General features: G+C 42.8%; 1 protein-coding gene across 1 annotated transcript in view; it reads right to left on the reverse strand.

Moving 5' to 3' along the window:
- rapgef4a (Rap guanine nucleotide exchange factor 4a) overlaps window positions 1-25,533 on the reverse strand; it is a 121,665-nt gene that overhangs the window by 31,001 nt on the left and 65,131 nt on the right. Inside the window, exons 5-11 of the mRNA XM_061880025.1 lie at window positions 23,878-23,944; window positions 18,472-18,536; window positions 14,079-14,129; window positions 13,868-13,974; window positions 7,570-7,691; window positions 7,328-7,502; window positions 7,176-7,260 (exon numbers count right to left, since the gene is read on the reverse strand). Of these exons, the coding sequence (XP_061736009.1) occupies window positions 7,176-7,260; window positions 7,328-7,502; window positions 7,570-7,691; window positions 13,868-13,974; window positions 14,079-14,129; window positions 18,472-18,536; window positions 23,878-23,944 (672 nt within the window). The remainder of the gene's footprint in view (window positions 1-7,175; window positions 7,261-7,327; window positions 7,503-7,569; window positions 7,692-13,867; window positions 13,975-14,078; window positions 14,130-18,471; window positions 18,537-23,877; window positions 23,945-25,533) is intronic.

Below are 25,533 nucleotides of genomic sequence, written 5' to 3' on the forward strand. Positions count from 1 at the left end.
ATTAATATACCGTAGCTGCGTGTGTCAAATATGAGTCATTAAATGACTCCCGCCTCCTGGTGGTAGAGGGCGCTAGTGATCCTTCTTGCGACTACTCGGCTGCAGAAGAAGTGACAACAAGCAGCGATGGTTTATTTTTTCCTCTCGCTTGCACTTTTAACATGGAGGATTACATATCTAAAATAAAACCGTTTTCTAAACTGGACTTTCAATCGAAGCAGGAGGTAATAAAGGAAGATCTCCATCGAGACAGAGAGACTTTTAAAACTGAGGAAATATAAGGAAGACTTCTATAAACAAGTTATCGATGCTTTTGATCAGAAGGAGCTGCGCATGGACTTCATTTATAAGTAAAGGTAAGACCATAATAACGTATTTTTTTATGAAATGTGCTTTTCATGATGGTATCCTTACATCACACTCAAATTTATAAGTGCAGGCCTAAATTTACCGCATGCCTTTGGTAAGCACCGGAGTGAGAAGAGGTTTTAAGATAATTAGCCCACCTGGCGGCATTTCAAGGAAATACGGTAATCATTTATGGTTTCGTGTTTTTAGGTAAATAAAACAATAACGCCATGCATTTCTTAATGCAATTTTTATATGGAGTTCACTAGAATACAGTACAGTGTTTCCCATGCATTTATTTTTTGGTAGCATCCCCTAAATTTTGCTAGCATTGAGAACCCTCCAAATTTTAAAAAGCTATTTGCAACAAATCTACCATCTTTTTTTTCGTGGAAACTTTTGTACCACACTCCTCACCGAGCAGGGACCTCTTTTTTTGTACAAACCTCAAAACCAGTCAAGTTGTCATATTGTGCAAATGGTAAATAAAACGAGAACACAATGATTTGCAAACCCTTTTCAACTTATATTCAATTCAATAGACTGCAAAGCCAAGATATTTCATGTTCACACTGACACACTTCAGTATTCTTTGCAAATATTAGCTCATTTGGATTTTGTTGCTTGCAACGTGTTTCAAAAAAGCTGGCACAAGTAGCAAAAAAAGAGTGAGAAAGTTGAGGAATGCTCATCAAACACTTATATGGAACATCCCACAGGTGAACAGGCTAATAGTTCATACTCCAACAGGCTCCTTCAGCTTCGTTCCCACAGTGTTTGATTCAGGAACTCCTTCATGCCGGCTGTATAATAACTCGCCATACAGCAATACATGATATCTGTCTATTACCTGACACCTGTCACATATACTGTAATATTGTACATCAATCAATCAATCAATGTTTATTGATATAGCCCTAAATCAAGTGTCTCAAAGGGCTGCACAAACTACAACGACATCCTCGGTAGAGCCCACATAAGGGCAAAGAAAAACTCACACCCAGTGGGACGTCGGTGTCAGTGACAATGGTGACTATGAGAAACCTTGGAGAGGACCCAAATGTGGGCAACCTCCCCCCTAGGGGACCGATTACATGGTAATTGCCATGTATTGTATATATGATATAGACATAATATATTATATATCTGTATATATAATATACTGTACATATATTATGTAAATATTACGTACATATGTTATATTTTACATCGCTATATTTAGTCTATTTCTACCTCCATTGTCCTTTCCATCCTTACACTTTCCATCATTGTAACTGAGCTACTGTGTGGAACAATTTCCCTCGTGGATCATTAAAGTTTGTCTAAGTCTAATTGGGAACAGGTGAGTGCCATGATTGGGTATAACTATGACTCTCACTATTATGTTGGAGCCACTATGGACTGGACTCTCACACTATCATGTTAGATCCACTATGGACTGGACTCTCACACTATTATGTTAGATCAACTATGGACTGGACTCTCACACTATTATGTTAGATCCACTATGGACTGGACTCTCACACTATTATGTTAGATCCACTATGGACTGGACTCTCACACTATTATGTTAGATCCACTATGGACTGGACTCTCACTATTATGTTAGATCCATTATGGACTGGACTCTCACTATTATGTTAGATCCACTATGGACTGGACTCTCACTATTATGTTAGATCCACTATGGACTGGACTCTCACACTATTATCTTAGATCCACTATGGACTGGACTCACACTGTTATGTTAGATCCACTATGGACTGGACTCTCACTATTATGTTAGATCCACTATGGACTGGACTCTCACACTATTATGTTAGATCCACTATGGACTGGACTCTCACACTATTATGTTAGATCCACTATGGACTGGACTCTCACACTATTATGTTAGATCCACTATGGACTGGACTCTCACACCATTATGTTAGATCCACTGTGGACTGGACTCTCACACTATTATGTTAGATCCTCTATGGACTGGACTCTCACACTATTATGTTCGATCCACTATGGACTGGACTCTCACACTATTATGTTCGATCCACTATGGACTGGACTCTCACTATTATGTTAGATCCACTATGGACTGGACTCTCACACTGTTATGTTAGATCCACTATGGACTGGACTCTCACACTATTATGTTAGATCCACTATGGACTGGACTCTCACACTATTATGTTAGATCCACTATGGACTGGCCTCTCACACTATTATGTTAGATCCACTATGGACTGGACTCTCACTATTATGTTAGATCCACTATGGACTGGACTCTCACTATTATGTTAGATCCACTATGGACTGGACTCTCACACTATTATGTTAGATCCACTATGGACTGGACTCTCACACTATTATGTTAGATCCACTGTGGACTGGACTCTCACACTATTATGTTAGATCCACTATGGACTGGACTCTCACACTATTATGTTAGATCCACTGTGGACTGGACTCTCACACTATTATGTTAGATCCTCTATGGACTGGACTCTCACACTATTATGTTCGATCCACTATGGACTGGACTCTCACACTATTATGTTCGATCCACTATGAACTGGACTCTCACACTATTATGTTAGATCCACTGTGGACTGGACTCTCACACTATTATGTTTGATCCACTATGGACTGGACTCTCACACTATTATGTTAGATCCACTGTGGACTGGACTCTCACACTATTATGTTAGATCCTCTATGGACTGGACTCTCGCACTATTATGTTCGATCCACTATGGACTGGACTCTCACACTATTATGTTCGATCCACTATGGACTGGACTCTCACACTATTATGTTAGATCCACTATGAACTGGACTCTCACACTATTATGTTCGATCCACTATGGACTGGACTCTCACACTATTATGTTAGATCCACTATGAACTGGACTCTCACACTATTATGTTCGATCCACTATAGACTGGACTCTCACACTATTATGTTCGATCCTCTATGGACTGGACTCTCACACTATTATGTTCGATCCACTATGGACTGGACTCTCACACTATTATGTTAGATCCACGATGGACTGGACTTTCACTATTATGTTAGATCCACTATGGACTGGACTCTCACACTATTATGTTAGATCCACTATGGACTGGACTCTCACTATTATGTTAGATCCACTATGGACTGAACTCTCACTATTATGTTAGATCCACTATGGACTGGACTCTCACACTATTATGTTAGATCCACTATGGACTGGACTCTCACTATTATGTTGGATCCACGATGGACTGGACTCTCACTATTATGTTAGATCCACTATGGACTGGACTCTCACACTATTATGTTAGATCCACTATGGACTGGACTCTCACTATTATGTTAGATCCACTATAGACTGGACTCTCACTATTATGTTAGACCCACTCGACGCCCATTGCACCGGTCTCCCCTAGAGAGGGGGAGGGTCCTCTCCAAGGTTTCTCATAGTCATTCTCATCGACGTCCCACTGTGTTGAGAGTTTTTCCTTGCCCTTATGTGGGCGCTGATCCGTGGATGTTGTTTTGGCTTGTGCAGCCCTTTGAGACACTTGTCATTTAGGGCTATATAAGTAAACAATGATTGATGGATTGATAAAAGCAGCTTGTTCACAAACAAGGACAGGGTGAGGGTCACCACTTTGTCAACAAATGCCTGAGCAAATCGTCCAAGAGTTTAAGAACAACATGAAAGCTCCACACAGAAAAAACATTTAGCCAGACGGACCTTCTTATGGTCAATTATGCAAATTTAAATGTCATCTATCCCCTGCAATCCACGGCCACGAATAGATTGCAGACCTTTAGGAAACACTGGAATGCGTAGGTCTACCTGATGTTGTGACATACCTGCCTCTGATCATTAACACCATTGTCAATGGCAGGGGCGGTTCTAGCGGGACCCCTTTCACACATGCAGCGCCCCGTAGAGAATGCAATTGCCCATGTGGCCCACATCTAATGTCGGAATAATTGTATGTCAGTTATCACAAAACTTTCTGTTCCCAATGAGCATGCTGTCTTTGATCCTACCAAGCAAAAGGCTTGTAAAACTCCACAGTGTTCGGTTTCTTTGATTTATTGTGATCCACAGGAAGATCTTATCTTGACCCGAGATCTACAAAGCAGAGAGAAAGTAGGTCCTGCCCAAGCTACAGGGATCTTTTTTGTTGAACTGTTTTTTTGACCGAAGGCAATAGCTGTTTATGACCACACTACCTTTAAAAATAGCTGTGGCTATGTAATCAGGGAAAGTCCAAATACAAGAGGTGGCGTGGAATTATTTCGCCAGAAGAGTGGAAGACTGTACAAGTTAAAGTTAAAGTCCTACTGAAAGCCACTACTAGCGACCACGCAGTCTGATTATTTATATATCAATGATGAAATATTAACATTGCAACACATGCCAATATGGCCGGTTTAGTTTACTAAATTGCAATTTTAAATTTCCCACGAGGTATCCTGTTGAAAACGCCGCAGAATGACGACGCTTATGTTGACGCGTGCTTGTGACGTTATTGGTTGGAGCGGACATGTTCTCCCAGCGCCACACACGGCTAAAAGTAGTCTGTTTTAATCGCATAATTACACAGTATTTTGGACATCTGTGTTGCTGAATCTTTTGCAATTTGTTCAATTAATAATGGAGACGTCAAAGAAGAAAGCTGTTGGTGGAAAGCGGTGGAATGCAGCTGCCTTTAGCAACACAAACACAGATGGTGTTTCTTTGTTTGTTGTGAAGCTTTAATATGGAACAGAGCGGTCAAGCGAACATGTTTCCCGACCACATGTCAACCAGCAAGTTTTTAGATGAGAAAATTGTGATATTAAGTCAGCTCTTACCGGAGACTTGAGCGTAGTTTGCGTCCTCCTGCAGCAGCTGTCAAAAAGGCAGCTATGACTTTCTTGGCTCCTCCATAGCTTCCCTCAGAGACACTGGCGGTCACCGCAGCCCTCCGACTTTCAGGTATGATTTTATAATCACACTAAAACACTAGTAACACGGCAAGCAGATAACGGATTTTCCAGAATTACCCTTGTAAATGTGTCTAATAACATCTGAATTGCTCCCACTGCCGTCGCCTTTTTTTTTCCTAGTGCTTCACTCTAATTTTCTTCATCCACGAATCTTTCATCCTCGCTCAAATTAATGCGGAAATCGTCGCTTTCTCGGTCCGAATCGCTCTTGCTGCTGGTGGCCATTATTATAAACAATGTTCAGATGTGAGGAGCTCCACAACCTGTGACGTCACGAGCACATCGTCTGCTACTTCCGGTACAGGCAAGGCTTTTTTATTAGCGACCAAACGTTGCGAACTTTATCGTCGATGTTCTCTACTAAATCCTTTCAGCAAAAATATGGCAATATCGCAAAATTATCAAGTATGACACATAGAATGGACCTGCTATCCCTGTTTGAATAAGAACATCTCATCTCAGTAGGCCTTTAAAGTACCAAGGATTGTCAAACACACACTAGGTGTGGCGAAAATTGTACTATGCATTTGACCTATTTCTTGATCACCCCCTGGGAAGTGAGGGGAGCAGTGAGCAGCAGCAGTGCCGCCCCCGGGAATCATTTATGGTGATTTAACCCCCAATTCCAGCCCTTGATGCTGAGTGCCAAGCAGGGAGGCAATGGGTCCCTTTTTTATAGTCTTTGGTATGACTCGGCCGGGGTTTGAACTCCCAACCTACTGATCTCAGGGCGGACACTCTAACCACTAGGTCACTAAGTAGTGAAGTGAATTGAATTATATTTATATAGCGCTTTTCTCAAGTGACTCAAAGCACTTTACATAGTGAAACCCAATATCTAAGTTACATTTAAACCAGTGTTGGTGGCACTGGGAGCAGGTGGGTAAAGTGTCTTGCCCAAGGACACAACGGCAGTGACTAGGACGGCGGAAGCGGGAATCGAACCTGCAACCCTCAAGTTGCTGGCACGGCCGCTCTACCAACCGAGCTATACTGCCCCCAATTAATTATAATTGCAGAGCATCTCAAAAACTGAATTCACAACAACCCCTGCTCTCCATCAATAATATTTCAATAATATTTCACACACACACACTACTATGGACAGCACAGTGTAAGGGGGATTTGAGCGTGTGCCTCACAATAGAAAAGGTCCTGAGTTCAATCCCGGGCTCAAGAGTTTGCATATTCTCCCCGTGACTGTGCAGGTTCCCACCGGGTACGGGACAAACAGTAGAAATGGATGGATGGATGGTTAGCTTCGGAATACAAATGTTATTAAGAGGAATAAGAGACTCATTATACTCTAAAAATGTTGGTGTTACTTAAAAATTCATCCATCCATTTTCTACTGCTACTTCTTTAAGGCACGCATCTAGTTGTATTCGGTGTTAAAAAATATGATATGGCTCTCACGGAAATACATTTTTAAATATGTGGCTTTCATGGCTCTCTCAGCCAAAACGGTTCCCGGCCCCTGACATAAAGGGATAGATATATTGCTGAAAGTGTTGACAGAAGCCACCTTTGGTCGTTTCAGTGTTGACTTTAAAATCATCTGGGGTCAGGACGTAGTTGAGCCACCATGTAAAACCCCTCTCTTGCTTCTCAATCCATCTCTCGTCGTAGTAGTAGGATGTACAAAGAGTACAGCCCAGATGTTTCTCCTCATTGAGCTAAATTGAGTCCTGTCTCTGTTTAATTCCTTGCTTCTTGTCTGTTTAATATCATCAGTGTTTGAACCTGACATCTAAAACCAACCCTGCTCAATGATAACATGAAGTATTAGTATTTAGGCCTTTCATTGCACAATGAGATTGCGTTGGAGAGGACTTACCGTGGTGGAAAGGTGAGCTAAGGCCTTAATGTGAAGCAATTCCTCATAAATGATCTCCAAATCATCTTCCGTTCTCTCCGCCGGGCTGCAAAGAGATGATGCGTATGAGAGTAAGATACGGGAATACAAGAAAATCAAGTGACTTGGCTTACGGCTTCCTCAGGATCATCCTCATGTAGGCGTCAGGTCCCATCTGCATGAGGAGCAGCAGGGTGTCCTGGAGCTCCTCCTGGCTCTCATCCTCGCTGGGCACGGAAGGCTGGTCCTCTTCATCGTCCAGGAAGCGATAGAAAAAGTACTTGTCTTGGAAGCTCATCTCCTGGTCCACTGGGTTACATCCCAAAGCGCTTCAAAATCATGATCGTCATTCTCAGGTGAAAATGCAAAGTCTCACCGTGGCTGAGAACGCCTTCCTCCAGCAGCACCTGCCACATCCCCACAGCTTGAAGGCGGGAGTGCACACCTGAGCTGGGCTGCAACAACCAGTCCACCAGCTCGATTCCCACGCAACACTGCCTGGTAAACAAGGAGATGTCAAGTCCTGCACTCGGCCATGACGTCATTAATTGTGTGCCTAATTAACCATTATGTTCAGTAATCATTAACTCCGCCATGGAGGTTGTGTTCATTTGTTTGTGGGCAACTTAATCTCCACCGTATGTATTTTGCACATTAGAAATAAATCATAAGTTTAAGCATTTAAAGGGAAATTGCACCTTTTTAGAAATATTGCTCATCATCCATAATCCTTATGTAAGACAAGAAGAGACCTCTTTCCCTGGTCTGTGTGTTATAAATAGTGACTATGGTTGCAAAATTCCGGCGTATTTCCTTGAATTGCCGCCGGGGCGCTAATTCATTTAAAATCTCTTCTCACTCCGGCGTTTACCAAATGGAATTTTACCGTTTTTTTTTTTACTGAATGGGACACACAATATGTGCATTAAAGTGGGATTTACAATATTACTACGAACAATAAAACACTGAATATTAACAACATATTTTACTTCTCAGAGCAGCTCCTCCATAGTTGTGTCTCTTTTACAATCAAGCAAAACACAACACAAATGTAACAAACAGCAAAATATGAATGCAAAGTGTAATAAACACCTTCAATGTGATATATTTTCTCTTTTATGCAGAAATTTGTTTTAAAAATGTGCTTCCGCATCTGTTGCTGACACGTGTGTTTGTGGCTGGCTGCGCTGTAAACAAGCCCCGCCCACTCTGCTTTGTTTCTGCTCTAAGCTGCTGTGACCTCGATGACCCTAATAACTCTTAGAACCCTCAAAAGTGCAGATTTCGACCATCGAAATACTTTCTATAGTTCAAGACGTAAGATCATTTAAAAACATCACTGCACATCATAATGGCAAATGCACTTTTGAGGTCTAAAAAAAATTGAAAATCTTAATGGGCCGCATTTTGCCCAGGTCTGCTATAATCGGTACCACCTTTTCAGCAATATAGAATAGCAACGTATAGGCAACAGAAACTATTTCTAGTGCAACTGTCATGCATCTGGAATAATCCAAACACAAGAAAATGCATATTGAAAGACATCTTTTCACACAGAACATACATTATATTTTCTTAATGAAAATAACTAATGGCATTAAAAATAAAACGCCAGACGACACAAAACACATCAATTTCATTTAATGTATCCCTTCACTCCGTTTGATGCGATACAATCATAAAATGATATTGCTGAAGGGACGATATGTCTAATACCGTATTTCCTTGAATTGCCGGCGGGGCGCTAATTAATTTAAAAACTCTTCTCACTCCTGCGCTTAACAAAGGCATGCGGTAAAAGTAAGCATGAGCTAATTATTTTAAAACCTCTTCTCACTCCGGCACTTACCAAAGGCATGCAGTAACAATTTGAGTGTGATGTAAGGATACCATCATGAAAAGCACACGTAATAAAAAAAAACGTCATTATGGTCTTATCTTTACTTATATAGTCCATGCCAGCTCCTTCTGATCAAAAGCATCGGTAATAGAAGTCTTCCTTATCTTTCTTCAGTTATAAAAGTCTCTCTGTCTCGATGGAGATCTTCCTTTATTACCTCCTCCAGCACATTACGTCACTCATTTCACTTCTTCTGCAGCAGAGTAGTCGCAAGAAGGATCACTAGCGCCCTCTACCACCAGGAGGCGGGAGTAATTTAATGACTCATTTGACAGACGCAGCTACGGTATTGTGACGGTCTCAAGCCGTCGTCTTGTGGGTTCACAGGACCACCAAGGAAGGACATAGCTTGAGCAGTTTGACTTTGTTTATTTTTCAATAAAACCTCAGTCCAGGTAGCTCTTTCGCTCCTACTCTCCGCTCGCTTGCCGTCTCCTCTCTGCCATCTTGGGCCGGGCTCCAGCGTGCCCTGCCTGTCTGTCGGACCGTCGGCTCCAGAGGTATATTAATAAAACTTAGCTGCTTACTGTTCTTTTTAGCATTACAGTATTTAATAGCTTAGACCAGGGGTAGGGAACCTATGGCTCTAGAGCCAGATGTGGCTCTTTTGATGACTGCATCTGGCTCTCAGATAAATCTTAGCTGACCTTGCTTAACACGATAATTATGAATAATTCCGCTGGAATTCACAGTGCTAAAAATAATGTTCAAAATATAAAACATTCTCATGCATTTAAATCCATCCATCCGTTTTCTACCGCACCTGTTCAAGAAGTCGCATTAATGGTAAGAAGTATTTTATGTCATGATGGGGGGGTCGCAGCTTGCTGCGGGGTCGTTCTCCCAGGAAGGCAGACGGACTACTCGGGACATGGCATTTAGGTAAAAACATGACTTAATTTAAACTAAAAAAAGGTACAAACAAAAATCGCTCACAGCGGAGGCATAACTTGGGCTAAGGAAGAAAGCTAACGCATAAACAGACTATGAACATAAATCAAACAAAACTTACTTGGCACGGCATGAAGCACGAAACTATGGCAAGGCATGAAACAAGTCAGCACACAGCAAAAAAAGATAACATTGACGCCAGGGCGACTGACTGGCAAAGACGAGCTTAAATACTGCATCTGATTAGTGCTCGGGAAGCAGGTGAGCGGGCATTTTGTCCACCAGAGACAGGTGGACAAAATGAGTAACCAAAGAAACCAGACAAGGGAGTGGAAAAAAACAGGAACTTAAAGAGTCCAAAGGACAAACAGCACATGGCCAAACAAAAACATGATCAACAGACATGACATTCGATTTATTATTGGTTAGCTTCAGAATAACAATGTTATTTTACCATGAATTGATTAACGTGGACCCCGACTTAAACAAGTTGAAAAACTTATTGGGGTGTTACCATTTAGTGGTCAATTGTACGGAATATGTACTGTACTGTGCAATCTACTAATAAAAGTATCAATCAATCAATCAATCAAATTAAAAAGAATAAGAGACTTATTATACTCTAAAAATGTTGGTCTTACTTAAAAATGCATGCATTTAGTTTTATTCAGTGTTAACAAATATGTAATGACTCTCACGGAAATACATTTTGAAATATTTGGCTTTCATGGCTCTCTCAGTTAAAAAGGTTCCCGACCCCTGGCTTGGACCTTAAATCCTACTGAATAGCTCTTAATCTTCTTCCCTCTATGCGAATTAAAATGATTGAAATCAGCCTCCACCATTTTGAAAACGATGACAGGGGAGGTGTCACTCGTGACGTCACGAGTTTGACCCGGCGGTAATACTAAGCCTGCGCTAATTATTTTGCGAAGCGAGTTTGACCCGGATAAATTCAAGGCAGGCGCATACTATATACCCGGCGGCAATTCAAGGAAATACGGTATTTTTTATTTCTGGCAGTCCAAATATGTTGACATGTACGTCAACATATTTGTCAACATAAACAAAGTCCTTGCAGCAGGAGCACCTATTTTTTGTGTGTAATGTGTTAGTTTGCACATACTTTGAAACGAATATACAAAATAGCGACCACAGAACAGTGATCCACCTTGATAAGTCACATTGTGCGTGCTGAATGATTACATTTGCATCTTCTCCTCCCAGTATTGTGGATGATCGGGATATTTTCCACATAGTCATGAAGACAGACTGTGCAGTAGAGATGCGCGGTTTACATTCTCATCCGCGGAGTCCACGGGTCGGGTGGGTGAAATGACGAAAAAATAGATTTTAATTAGATTCGGGCGGGTGGCGGTTGAATCATCCGGAAATATTTGATATACATGGTTCTGGGATCGGTATCCTTTGCCATTCAAAGTGTCATTTAAGACCCGTGTCACAAAGCGAAGAAGACAATAGGAGACGCTAATATTCCCTAGAATGACTACCGGCAGTCACCCAGATGATAAGTATTAGGGCGTGCTATGAAGTCATTGACTTTGTCGCCCTCTACAGCAGTGGTCCCCAACCACCGGGCTGTGGCCCGATTGGTACCGGGCCACAGAATAATTTTTTATTCCATCCATCCATCCATCATCTTCCGCTTATCCGAGGTTGGGTCGCGGGGGCAACAGCCTAAGCAGGGAAACCCAGACTTCCCTCTCCCCAGCCACTTCGTCTAGCTCTTCCCGGGGGATCCCGAGGCGTTCCCAGGCCAGCCGGGAGACATAGTCTTCCCAACGTGTCCTGGGTCTTCCCCGTGGCCTCCTACCGGTTGGACGTGCCCTAAACACCTCCCTAGGGAGGCGTTCGGGTGGCATCCTGACCAGATGCCCGAACCACCTCATCTGGCTCCTCTCGATGTGAAGGAGCAGCGGCTTTACTTTGAGTTCCTCCCGGATGGAAGAGCTTCTCACCCTATCTCTAAGGGAGAGACCCAAACTCATTTCGGCCGCTTGTACCCGTGATCTTATCCTTTCGGTCATGACCCAAAGCTCATGACCATAGGTGAGGATGGGAACGTAGATCGACCGGTAAATTGAGAGCTTTGCCTTCCGGCTCAGCTCCTTCTTCACCACAACGGACCGGTACAACGTCCGCATTACTGAAGACGCCGCACCGATCCGCCTGTCGATCTCACGATCCACTCTTCCCTCACTCGTGAACAAGACTCCTAGGTACTTGAACTCCTCCACTTGGGGCAGGGTCTCCTCCCCAACCCGGAGATGGCACTCCACCCTTTTCCGGGCGAGAACCATGGACTCGGACTTGGAGGTGCTGATTCTCACACTCGGCTGCGAAACGATCCAGCGTTTCGCTGGATCGCCGGATAATTTTTTATTCATTTATATAAAAAAAATAAAAAAAAATTTTTTAAATATGAAATAACCATAAAAAACACAATATACACTTACAATTAGTGCACCAACCACAAAAGCCTCCCTTTTTCATGACAAAAACGTCCCTTTTTCATGAAGAAAAAAAAAAAAAAAAAGATTTCCCCTCCCTGGGCCGCGGGACAAATTATTAAGCGTTGACCGGTCCGCGGATACAAAAAGGTTGGGGACCACTGCTCTACAACATGTACGATCTGCTTGTCAGTCCAACAACATGTTGTGTGTGGCTTCCGCGGAAACACGCACACGACTGCAAGGCATACTGGGCGACACAGAGTACACTAATGGTTGTGATATAAACAATTTTAACACTCTTAGTAATATGCCCCACGCTGTGAAGCCACACCGAACAAGATTGACAAAACACATTTCGGGAGGACATCCTCCCAGTAACACAACAAATACCCAGAATCCTTTGTATCCATGACATACCCTGACTATTTTATACACCCCGCTAGCAGCAAACCCCGCCACTCCCCCACCCCACCCCGTGCGTCGGTAAGGTGGGCGGGGTTGAGGGTGCGGCGGTGTAAAATATATTCAGGAAGTCTCACGGATACAAAGGATTCTGGGTATTTGTTGTCTTGCGTTTATGTTGTGTTACTGTGAGGATGTTCTCCCGAAATGTGTTTGTCAATCTTGTTTGGTGTGGCTTCACAGCGTGGCGCCTATTAGTAAGTGTTAAAGTTGTTTATATCACAACCATCAGTGTACTCTGTGTCACCCAGTATGCCTTTCAATCTTGTACGTGTGATGGCGAAAGCTGCACACATGTTGCCAGACTAACAATCGGTGTGTACCTGTTGTTGAAGGTGTCAAAGGCAATGGCTTCAGAGCACGCCCATATCCTTGTCATCAGGATGAACGCCAATTGGATAATCGCGAGCACTTTAGCGGCTCCAATCGTCTTCATTACTCTGTGAAACGGGTTTAGACAGCTCTGTGAGTAGTAAAGATGGCCAACCTCTGATGTTTTTCAGTGGGCGGGCGGATGCGTTTCTGATAAAATGTTGGTTCGGGTGGACGGCGGGTGGATGACGACTTTGGTGACGAGGTTGCGGATGATATAATTGCCTATCCGCGCATCTCTACTGTGCAGATTGTGCTCCTCATTCTGCTCCGTTAAGAGACGCAATCCTCTGAGCACAAGTTTAGTAGATCAGCTTTGCGTGTGCTATCAAGTTTGCACGTGCTTTAGTACACGCAAACCTTGAGTAGCTCAGGCGAATAGAGTTAGTTCTTGCCTTGTCTCTGCATCCTGGGATTCATTTACCTTCCTGCCGTGGCCACAGCCTGACAAACAGTAGGCGACTAACAAAGCAGGCAAAGGGGAATCATTTATTCCCGATATAAAGCCCTCAAAAAAACATATTAGCCTTCCGCAAAATAGTCCACTTTCTTTTTAAATATTATGTTGCATTAACCTGTAAGTCTTCAGATGGTACTTTCTATCTCGGATCATATGGGGGGATGTCGAGAGGATGGCGTTGCGGAGAATCTTGCCTGCCTGCAAGATCTTTTCAGAGGGTACCTGGACAGTGGAGTTAAAAAAAAATCAGAAAAAGTCAACAAACTGTCAGCCTGGAACAAAAATGTTTCATACACTAGTTGACCACAAAGAGTAGTTTTTACTACCTGGGAGATCCAGGGATTGTTGGCTCTGGCTGGACAGTCAATCAATGACTTCTGCAAAAGAAGATTACATTTAACAAAACAAATACATCACATATGACAATTTGTCTTCCCACAGTATGAGCTTCTACAAACCCTGTTTCCGTATGAGTTGGGAAATTGTGTTAGATGTAAATATAAACAGAATACAATGATTTGCAAATCCTTTTCAAGCCATATTCAGTTGAATATGCTACAAAGACAACATATTTGATGTTCAAGCTCAAACTTTATTTTTTTTGCAAATAATTAACTTAGAATTTCATGGCTGCAACACGTGCCAAAGTAGTTGGGAAAGGGCATGTTCACCACTGTGTTACATCACCTTTTCTTTTAACAACACTCAATAAACGTTTGGGAACTGAGGAAACTAATTGTTGAAGCTTTAAAAGTGGAATTCATTTCCATTTTTGTTTTATGTAGAGCTTCAGATGTTCAACAGTCCGGGGTCTCCGCTGTTGTATTTTACGCTTCATAATGCACCACACATTTTTGTTGTGAGACAGGTCTGAACTGCAGGCGGGCCAGGAAAGTACCAGCACTCTTTTTTTTTTTCGAAGCCACGCTGTTGTAACACGTCCTAAATGTAGCTTGGCATTGTCTTGCTGAAATAAGTAGGGGCGTCCATGAAAAAGACGGCGCTTAGATGGCAGCATATGTTGTTCCAAAACCTGTATGTACCTTTCAGCATTAATGGTGCCTTCACAGATGTGTAAGTTACCCATGCCTTGGGCACAAATGCACCCCCATACCATCACAGATGCTGGCTTTTGAACTTTGCGTCGATAACAGTCTGGATGGTTCGCTTCACCTTTGGTCCAGATGACACGATGTCGAATATTTCCAAAAAACAATTTGAAATGTGGACTCGTCAGACCACAACATTTCCGGATGTTGTTGATAAATGGCTTTTGCTTTGCATAGTAAAGCTTTAACTTGCACTTACAGATGTAGAAACAAACTTTATTTAGTGACAGTGGTTTTCTTAAGTGTTCCTGAGCCCATGTGGTGATATCCTTTAGAGATTGATGTTGGTTTTTTATACAGTACCGTCTGAGGTATCGAAGGTCACGGCCATTCAGTGTTGGTTTCCGGCCATGCCGCTTACGTGGAGTGATTTCTCCAGATTCTCTGAACCTTTTGATGATATTATGGAGCGTAGATGTTGAAATCCCTAAATTTCTTGCAATTGCACTTTGAGAAAGGTTGTTCTTAAACTGTTTGACTATTTGCTCACGCAGTTGTGGACAAAGGGGTGTACCTCGCCCCATCCTTTCTTGTGAAAGACTGAGCATTTTTTGGGAAGCTGTTTTTATAGCCAATCATGGCACCCACCTGTTCCCAATTAGCCTGCACACCTGTGGGATGTTCCAAATAAGTGTTTGATGAGCATTCCTCAACTTTATCAGTATTTATTGCCACCTTTCCCAACTTCTTTGTCACATGTTGCTGGTATCAAATTCTAAAGTTAATGATTATTTGCAAAAAAAATGTTTATGAGTTTGAACATCAAATATGTTGTCTTTGTAGCATATTCAACTGAATATGGCTTGAAAAGGATTTGCAAATCATTGTATTCTGTTTATATTTACATCTAACACAATTTCCCAACTCATATGGAAACGGGGTTTGTATGTATATATAATAGGATGTAGATATAGATTTGAACAGACGTGTTTTGTTGCAGGGCTGACATTTGAAAGGCATCGTGTATGCTTCAGTAGGCACCGACACCTCTGCACAATCTGAACGTGGCATCACTTATTCATCAGCAGTGGCCACAGAAGCCTGGTGTTGCTATTCGGTTATTTCTAGTTTATAGACCTATTTATCCTCCAAATAGAGTGGAGACAAAGTAAAAGATTTCTTACATAAGACCCCTGTGGTGGTCCAAATACACTGAACAAAAATATAAACGCCACACTTTTGTTTTTGCTTTCATTCTTCACGAGTTGAACTCAAAGACGTTTACTATAGACACAAAAGGCCATTCCTCTCAAATATTGGTCCATAATCCGTCTAAATCTACGTTAGTGAGCATTTCTTCTTTGTCAAGATAATCCATCCCACCTCACAGGTGTGGCATATCAATATGCTGATCAGACAGCATGATTATTACACAGGTGTGCCTTAGGCAGCCCACAATAAAAGGCCACTCAGAAATGTGCAGTTTTATCACACAGCACAATGCCACAAGTTTTGAGGGAGCGTGCAGTTGGCATGCTGACTGCAGGAATGTCCACCAGAGCTGTTGCCCGTATATTGAATGTTCATTTCTCTACGATAAGCCGTTTCAGAGAATTTGGCAGTACATCCGTCAGGTTCAAACACCAAACTATTTATTAAACAAGACAAGAAGCAAAGGAATCAAACAGACAGGATTCAATTTAGCTCATGAGGCGAAACGTCTCGGGCTGCACAGCCTCCCACCACGCTCTGAAAGCAGTCTCAACGCGCTCCTCCTTTATTTGGGTATTTTCTGATTACATTGCATTATGCAGCTGCTCCCAAGGGGAGGGGCCATAAAAGCTGCTAGATTGGGTCATAAACAGTTCAAACAAAAATGTGCTTGGAGCGGTCTCAGGTTTGCCCCTTCTTTGCTTGTAGATTTCGGGTCCTTACTTTGTCTGTCCAAAAGATAAAAGCAACAGACACCTCCACGTCCCATCCCATCGCACACAGTGGAGTTTTACAAGTGGTAGGCCTTTTGTTTGATAACATCAAAGACAACTTTTGGCTTCTCGCAGAGAAAACTGAACTCTTGGGAAAACAAGTTGTGTGATAATACAAGTATACAATTATTCTGACATCATCCAACCGGCCTCAAAAGAATTTCTGCACAAACTGAGAAATGGTATCAGGAAAGCTCATCTGCATGCTCGTCGTCCTCATCGGGGTCTCGACCTGACTGCAGTTTGTTGTCTTAACTGACTTGAGTGGGTAAATGCTCACATTCAATGGCGTCGGGCATGTTGGAGAAGTGTTCTCTTATCGGATGAATCCTGGTTTTAACTGACAACCGAACACGAGTGCATTTTATTGATGGCTGTGGAGAGGCGGAGCCGACGGTCCGACAAAGCGGCAGGGCATGCTGGAGCCCGGCCCAAGATGGCGGAGTGGAGGCGGAGTATTCGAGCTAGCGGTGAGGCGGGACGTGCCGGGAGCGACGCCGCAGACGAGATCAGGTGCGTGGGTCGCGCACCTGGAAACAATCATTCCTCCTCTCAGTGTATAGAAGGGGAGAAGGAGGAGAGATCAAGGCAGAAGGAGTCGGAGAGCCTGCAGCAGTGGATGAGGAGTGAAAGCGAGAAAGAGCAAGACGCAGACGACGGGGGCGGCTGGAGACGGAGGAGCGAGCAGTGGGAGCGACGACGGCGAAAAAGACATCCTTTATTGCAAAATAAACGAGTCAAACCTGCTGATCGAGAATGTCCTTCCCGGGTGGTCCATTGAACCCGCTCAACGGCTTAAGTCTGTCACAATGGCATTTTGAATGCACAGAGATACCGTGACGAGATCCTGAGGCCAATTGCTGTGCCATGCACCCAAAACCATCCCCTCATGTGGCAGCATGACAATGCACGGCCCCATGTTGCAAGGATCTGTACACAATTCCTGGAAGCTGAAAACACCCCAGTTCTTGCATGGCCAGCATGTCACCCATTGAGCATGTTTGGGACGCTGTTTGGGACAGCGTCTTCCACTTCCTGCCAAAATCCAGCAACTTGACACAGCCATTGAAGAGGAGTGGACCGACATTCCTCAGGCCACAATCAACAACCTGATCAACTCTGTATGAAGGAGATGTGTTGCACTGCATGAGGCAAATGGTGGTCTCACCAGATACTGACTGCTTTCCTGCGCCCCGCCCACCAGATCCCCAAAGAAGCCAAACTGCACATTTCAGAGTGGCCTTTGATTGTGGCCAGCCTAAGGCTCACCTGTGCAACAATCATCGGCACCTTGATATGCCACACCTGTGAGGTGGGGTGGATTATTTTGGCAATGAAAAAAATGCTTACTAACACAGATTTAGACAGATTTGTGAAGAATTGAGAGAAGAAAGTTTTTGATCTTTTAGTTCAACTCACGACAAATGGGAGCAAAAACAAAGGCGTCGCATTCATATTTCCTCCGGGGGACCATAAATTTGCTGGAGTGTCATGCAGCCAGGAAAGGACAACAACAGTGAGGTGGGACAGGATGGAGGACTTGACAGGCATGGTGTTTATATTTAAGCCCACTTTAAACAAACACCACATTCCAGCCTCATTTGGGTTTCCGCCTGAGAGCATGGTCACTGTAAAAATGCTGTTGGGTCCAGAGAGGATAGGAAAGTCTTGCAGATTATTACTACCTGACTCTGATGTGTGGAAGGAGACACATATGAGTTGCTGCTTATGTCCTCTTGGTCAGACATTCCTGGTTGGGAGCAACAAAGGATATGTTTAGAACAGGGGTCTCAAACTCAATTTACCTGGGGGCCACTGGATGCAGAGTCTGGGTGAGGCTGGGCCGCGATAAAATATTTCTTAAAAAAAATCTCTTTAAATGTCTTTATTTTTATTTTCAACACCAAATAAAATATATATATAAATGAACAAAATGAGAGTTAAGAAATGTGAGGCAATGCAAATTAATAAAAATAAATAAATAACGGTTTTAATTGGTCCAGGTTATCGGGGATTGTTATTACTGACGGACAGTATTAACAGTATTAGTGATTCCTAGAGCCCAAAGAAAGTCTGCGGGCTATAGAGCGTTTTCCGTTCGGGCTCCAGTACTCTGGAATGCCCTCCCGGTAACAGTTTGAGATGCTACCTGAGTAGAAGCATTTAAGTCTCACCTTAAAACTCATCTGTATACTCTAGCCTTTAAATAGACCTCCTTTTTAGACCAGTTGATCTGCCGCTTCTTTTCTTTCTCCTATGTCCCCCCCTCCCTTGTGGAGGGGGTCCGGTCCGATGACCATGGATGAAGTACTGGCTGTCCAGAGTCGAGACCCAGGATGGACCGCTCGCCGGGACACAGGATGGACCACTCGCCTGTATCGGTTGGGGACATCTCTACGCTGCTGATCCGCTTGAAATGGTTTCCTGTGGACGGGACTCTCGCTGCTGTCTTGGATCCGCTTGAACTGAACTCTCGCGGCTGTGTTGGAGCCACTATGGATTGAACTTTCACAGTATCATGTTAGACCCGCTCCACATCCATTGCTTTCGGTCCCCTAGAGGGGGGGGTTGCCCACATCTGAGGTCCTCTCCAAGGTTTCTCATAGTCAGCATTGTCACTGGCGTCCCACTGGATGTGAATTCTCCCTGCCCACTGGGTGTGAGTTTTCCTTGCCCTTTTGTGGGTTCTTCCGAGGATGTTGTAGTCGTAATGATTTGTGCAGTCCTTTGAGACATTTGTGATTTGGGGCTATATAAATAAACATTGAATGATTGATTGACAGTTGTCGCAGTGTGACTGCAGCCAGCCACGTTAGAAAAGCCTCGTCTCCATGCAGAGGTGGGTAGAGTAGCCAGAAATTGTACTCAAGTAAGCGTAATGTTACTTTAGAGATGTATTATTCAAGTAAAAGTAAGGAGTACTCACCCAAATATTTACTTGAGTAAAAGTAAAATGTATGTTGTGAAAAAACTACTCAAGTACTGAGTAACTGATGAGTAACCTGTTTGTTTAATAATGACGGCAACTAGTAATGCACAAAAACATAAAAATAGCAAAGAACAAATTCAGAGCCAGGAATATCTCTTAAGCAACTTAAACAATAATATATATAAAATAGCACCTCCAAGTCCGAGTCCATGGTTCTCGCCCGGAAAAGGGTGGAGTGCCATCTCCGGGTTGGGGAGGAGACCCTGCCCCAAGTGGAGGAGTTCAAGTACCTAGGAGTCTTGTTCACGAGTGGGGGAAGAGTGGATCGTGAGATCGACAGGCGGATCGGTGCGGCGTCTTCAGTAATGCGGACGTTGTATCGGTCCGTTGTGGTGAAGAAGGAGCTGAGCCGGAAGGCAAAGCTCTCAATTTACCGGTCGATCTACGTTCCCATCCTCACCTATGGTCATGAGCTTTGGGTCATGACTGAAAGGATAAGATCACGGGTACAAGCGGCCCAAATGAGTTTCCTCCGCCGGGTGGCGGGGCTCTCCCTTAGAGATAGGGTGAGAAGCTCTGCCATCCGGGAGGAGCTCAACGTAAAGCCGCTGCTCCTCCACATCGAGAGGAGCCAGATGAGGTGGTTCGGGCATCTGGTCAGGATGCCACCCGAACGCCTCCCTAGGGATGTGTTTAGGGCACGTCCAGCTGGTAGGAGGCCACGGACCCAGGACACGTTGGAAAGACTATGTCTCCCGGCTGGCCTGGGAACGCCTCGGGATCCCCCGGGAAGAGCTAGACGAAGTGGCTGGAGATAGGGAAGTCTGGGCTTCCCTGCTTAGGCTGCTGCCCCCGCGACCCGACCTCGGATAAGCGGAAGATGATGGATGGATGGATGGATGGATATATAAAATAATATTTATTTGGTTTTACACTGTATTGGAATAAAATTTGAAAATGAATTTTATCTTTGCAACCTCATTATACTATTGGCTAAGTTTTATATTCATAAATGTAAGTTTCTCAATACCCGACCTGTTTTTTGTACCTTTAAAAAAAGATTTAGAAATCTACATTAAAACACTCTACCCCTAACAACCAAAAAGCTATGAAAACGATGATGTTGTGTTCCAAATTTAAGTTATTTACTGAGATTGAGGGAGCTTATGGCTTTGCACTTTGTTTATTTTATATATATATATATATTTTTTGTACTTGATTGATTGATTGATACTTTTATTAGTAGATTGCACAGTACAGTACATATTCCGTACATTTGACCACTAAATGGTAACACCCCAATAAGTTTTTCAACTTGTTTAAGTCGGGGTCCACGTTAATCAATTCATGGTACAAATATATACTATCAACATAATACAGTCATCACACAAGTTCATCATCATAGTATATACATTGAGTTATTTACATTATTTACAATCCGGGGGTGGGATGAGGAGCTTTGGTTGATATCAGTACTTCAGTCATCAACAATTGCATCAACAGAGAAATGGACATTGAAACAGTGTAGGTGTGACTTAGTAGGATATGTACAGCCAGCAGAGAACATAGTGAGTTCACATAGCATAAGAACAAGTATATACTTTAGAAGTACATTTGAGTTGTTCATAATCCGGGGAGATGGGATGTGAATGGAGGAGGGTATTAGTAAAGTGTTGAAGTTGCCTGGAGGTGTGGTTTTAGAGCGGTTTTGAAGGAGGATAGAGATGCACTTACTTTTACACCTGTTGGGAGTGCATTCCACTGTTTTTGTACTTACTTTTATTATTATTTTCAACTTGTTTGTAAATGTTGAAATTTATAAATAAAGGTTTATAAAAAAAAAAAGTGCAGTCAATCATGTTTGATTGGTTGGCTCTGTTTGATTGGTGAAACGGAGTCAAACGTCACCAGTGACTGCATTTGATTGGTGAAACGCAGGCATGTGATGGATCCTACTTTGAAGGTCTGTCCGACAAAACAAAACAAACAAAGCGTGCATTAACAGATCGATAAAAATCGGTAGCGAGTAGTGAGCTGAATGTAGATAAATGGAGCGGAGTAAAAGGAGGGTTTTTCTCTATAAATACACTCAAATAAAAGTATGTTGCATTAAAACTACTCTTAGAAGTACAAGGTATCCCAAAAGTTACTCAAGTAGATGTAACGGATTAAATGTAGTGCGTTACTACCCACCTCTGTCTCCATGGCAACGTCTCTGTCGCTTTCACTCATCCCTCCATTTTCTACCACTTATTCCCTTTGGGGTCGCTGGTGCCTATCTCAGCTACAATTAGGCGGAAGGTGGTCTACACCCTGGACAAGTCGCCACCTCATCGCACTCATTTGCCGCTTTTCCACTAACGCAGGGGGTAGGTAACCCAGAACATTGATGGAGCCATTTTGGACCCAAATAACAAAAATCATCTCTGTCTGGAACAAATGGGAGGGGGTTGGGGGGAGGTTTCTCTGCCTGCATCACGCAAGTGACGTCAATGTTGGGCCCTTGAGAGCCACATACCACACCGTGATTGGTAGATTCCTTCAGCTCCGGGCGCAACGCTGTCAAGCGCCATTCATACAAAACTTGCGGGCCGAACTAACATTAAACTTTCATATTAAGGTGGGGGCCGCAAAATAACGTCTCGCGTCTGAGACCCCTGGTTTAGAATAATATTTTTCGTGATTTTTTTGCTTTGTTTTATTTTGTACTGCACTGATGGATGTTGCCTGATTTTATTACCCAACAACGACAATAAATGGATTCTATTCTATTTTGTTATGAAGTTCACAAACTTAGTTAAACCTGCACATTGCAATCTAATCAAAAAGGCAACATTTATCTTTGTGGTTGTGCTCGTAGCTTGCTACAGTGTAGAAATAAATATAACATTATGTTTTGCTCCTCTTAATAATAGAGAGTGATTGATTGATTGATTGATTGAAACTTTTATTAGTAGATTGCACAGTAAAGTACATATTCCGTACAATTGACCACTAAATGGTAACACCCCAATAAGTTTTTCAACTGGTTTAAGTTGGGGTCCACGTTAATCATCCATCCATCCATCCATTTTCTACCGCTTATTCCCTTTCGGGGTCGCGGGGGGCGCTGGCGCCTATCTCAGCTACAATCGGGCGGAAGGCGGGGTACACCCTGGACAAGTCGCCACCTCATCGCAGGGCCAACACAGATAGACAGACAACATTCACACTCACATTCACACACTAGGGCCACGTTAATCAATTCATGGTAAAAGTGAGTTGGAATAATAGCTTATTTTTCAAAATCTGGCCTTAGATGTATGAGTGCATGAACAAAATAGCCTTAAAATCTGAATGAATATTATTATTTTTTAAAGTTACCATTATTTACATTTTTTTTTTTTTTACTGATTGTATATTCTGTCGGAGGAAAGGCCCAAGTTTTAAAAAAAAAAGTGTTTTTTTAATATACTTTTTTTTTAATCTCTCCCTTCTAATCAATTTTCAATTGCTTGTTACTCTCGGGGTCTCCTCGCAACTCAGGAAAATCATATTGTCTAAAAATGCATTTTCCTATCGATAACGTGACATCATTGCGGACAAAGAGATATTCGAACCCAGGTCTTTTGACTGCGGCCTACCTGCTAACCACGAGGCCACCATGCGGTCCCCACATTGTTCATATTGTACTAAAACACTATTAGTCTGCTAGTCGTAAGTCAGCATACATTTTCAGTATGTATTTCTTCACAGTGCACAGCTATTCTTCATATTTATTGTACATGACTACAAAACAAGATTAACAGCTTTGTTTAGGTAAAGCTCAGTCAATATTAGGTTAGGTTGCACCAGAAACGCTTAAACAAAAGTATCAGCCCTTATCACAATGCAAGTAGATATGGGAGGTCTGGCGCACAGGACGTCTGGTTTAAGCAGAGAATATTATTATTATGTTACGTCCTGTTCAGAGAAGAATAGAATTGATATCATACTGCTGTGCTTAAATGCCATGTCCTGTTTTGCAGATCTTCAAGATATTGTTAATCAAATGGGTTTTAAAAACCTGTCAAAGCTTAGTGTAAGGCTGAACAACCACAAATATATGCCAAAAAATGTGGAACTAAGTGTGTCTGATTGGTCCAAGAGATAAAAAGAAGAATAAGAATGCAGTGTTACTTACCGTCAGCACCCGCCTCCATCACACCATAGGGTGGGGCGAGGACTCCAGCCATGCACTGATGATACTTCTGCAAAAAAAAAACAGGAGAAAATGACTTGTTTGTATTGATAGCGGGACGCTGCATGACTTCTCTCTACGATTAAAACGTTGTCGTGTCCTGGTTAAAGTAAATCTTTCAAATCTGGTAACTTTGGACACACCCCATGTTGTTCTGTTGTGTATTTGCTGGTCGTGTGATGGGTGATGAGCCAAGAAGACGCCAACGAGGAATCGTCGAACAAAAAGCTTTATTTGTTTTAGCGAGCATGAGAAAGCGTAAGAGCCTGATCAATCTTCTGCTGTCTTCTTGGACAACTGTCCTTTAATACATTTTACACAAAGACAGTTACTCTTTGTTGTTCTAGCCTTGGGGCCGGCCAGTTTGGAAAACATCCAGTTTGTTGCTTGGCCAGTCAGCCTATTTCCTTGGATCGGTTTGAGTCGGGCAACCTCCGACCCCTATCCTCTACTCCTACTTGTGAGGGCTTCCTACCAGATGTTAATGTCTTTACAGGGCTTCCTAAAATCCAAACCTTACAATTTCCCGGGGGCAACAGCCACCACTTTCTGGAGAGTTTGTGATGGACATGTGCACGTTTGACCTTAGTCGAATAATCTTCTAAAGCAGGGGTAGGGAACCTATGCCTCGGGGAGCCAGATGTGGCTCTTTTGATGACTGCATCTGGGTCTCGGATAAATCTGAGCTGGCATTGCTTAACACGATAAATAATGAATAATTCCACTTGTAATCACAGTGTTAAAAATAATGGTCAAAATATAAAACATTATCATGCCTTTTTAATCCATTTATCCGTTTTCTACCGCACCTGTTCAAAAAGTTGCGTTAATGGTAAGAAGTTATTTATTTATTACCGGTTAGTGTGGGGCTTGCCCAACTGGGGGTTCTTCAGACCACCAAGCACCGAGATGAGAACCTGTTTCAGGGTTCCAATATTGTTTTATTTTTCAATAAGTTTCTCAGTTGCTTTCCAGCAGTTGTCTTTTTCTCTTTCGTTTTCGCTCGGGCTCTGGCTCCAGCCCCAACCCCGTCTCTCCTCCTGGCTGCTGCTTATAACAAAGCGACAGGTGATTAGATAACAAGGCCCAGGTGGGCCATTTATGCACCTGTCGCTTATTCAGAGGCCGGTCCTGGTACACCCCAGTTCACTGCAGGCCACGCCCCCTCCACAGTTAGCTTCAGAATAACAATGTTATTACAAAGAATAAGAGACCTATTATACTCTGGAAATGTTGGTCTTACTCAAAAATGCACGCATTTATTTGAGTTCAGTGTTAAAAAAAATATTGTATGGCTCTTAGGCAAATACATTTAAAAAAATTTGGCCTTGTGGCTCTCTCAGCCAAAAAGGTTCCCGACCCCTGCTCTAAAGGATTCTGTGACCAAATACAAACACATGCCAGCTCACAATCATATAAGAAAATAGTTATTTGTATAATTCCCCACAGTTCCTTCTGAGGTAAGAACACTAGTCCAGAGCGTCCCTAACGTTGCACCCAAAGTCTGCTGGAATAGGCTGGACAATGTCAAACTCTGTTATGTATTCTGAGTAGAAAAGTTAGTGCAAAACTCCAAATTGAATGACTATATACTGTAAG

The sequence above is a fragment of the Nerophis ophidion genome, linkage group LG19 (assembly GCF_033978795.1).
Source record: "Nerophis ophidion isolate RoL-2023_Sa linkage group LG19, RoL_Noph_v1.0, whole genome shotgun sequence".
Taxonomy (NCBI): domain Eukaryota; kingdom Metazoa; phylum Chordata; class Actinopteri; order Syngnathiformes; family Syngnathidae; genus Nerophis; species Nerophis ophidion.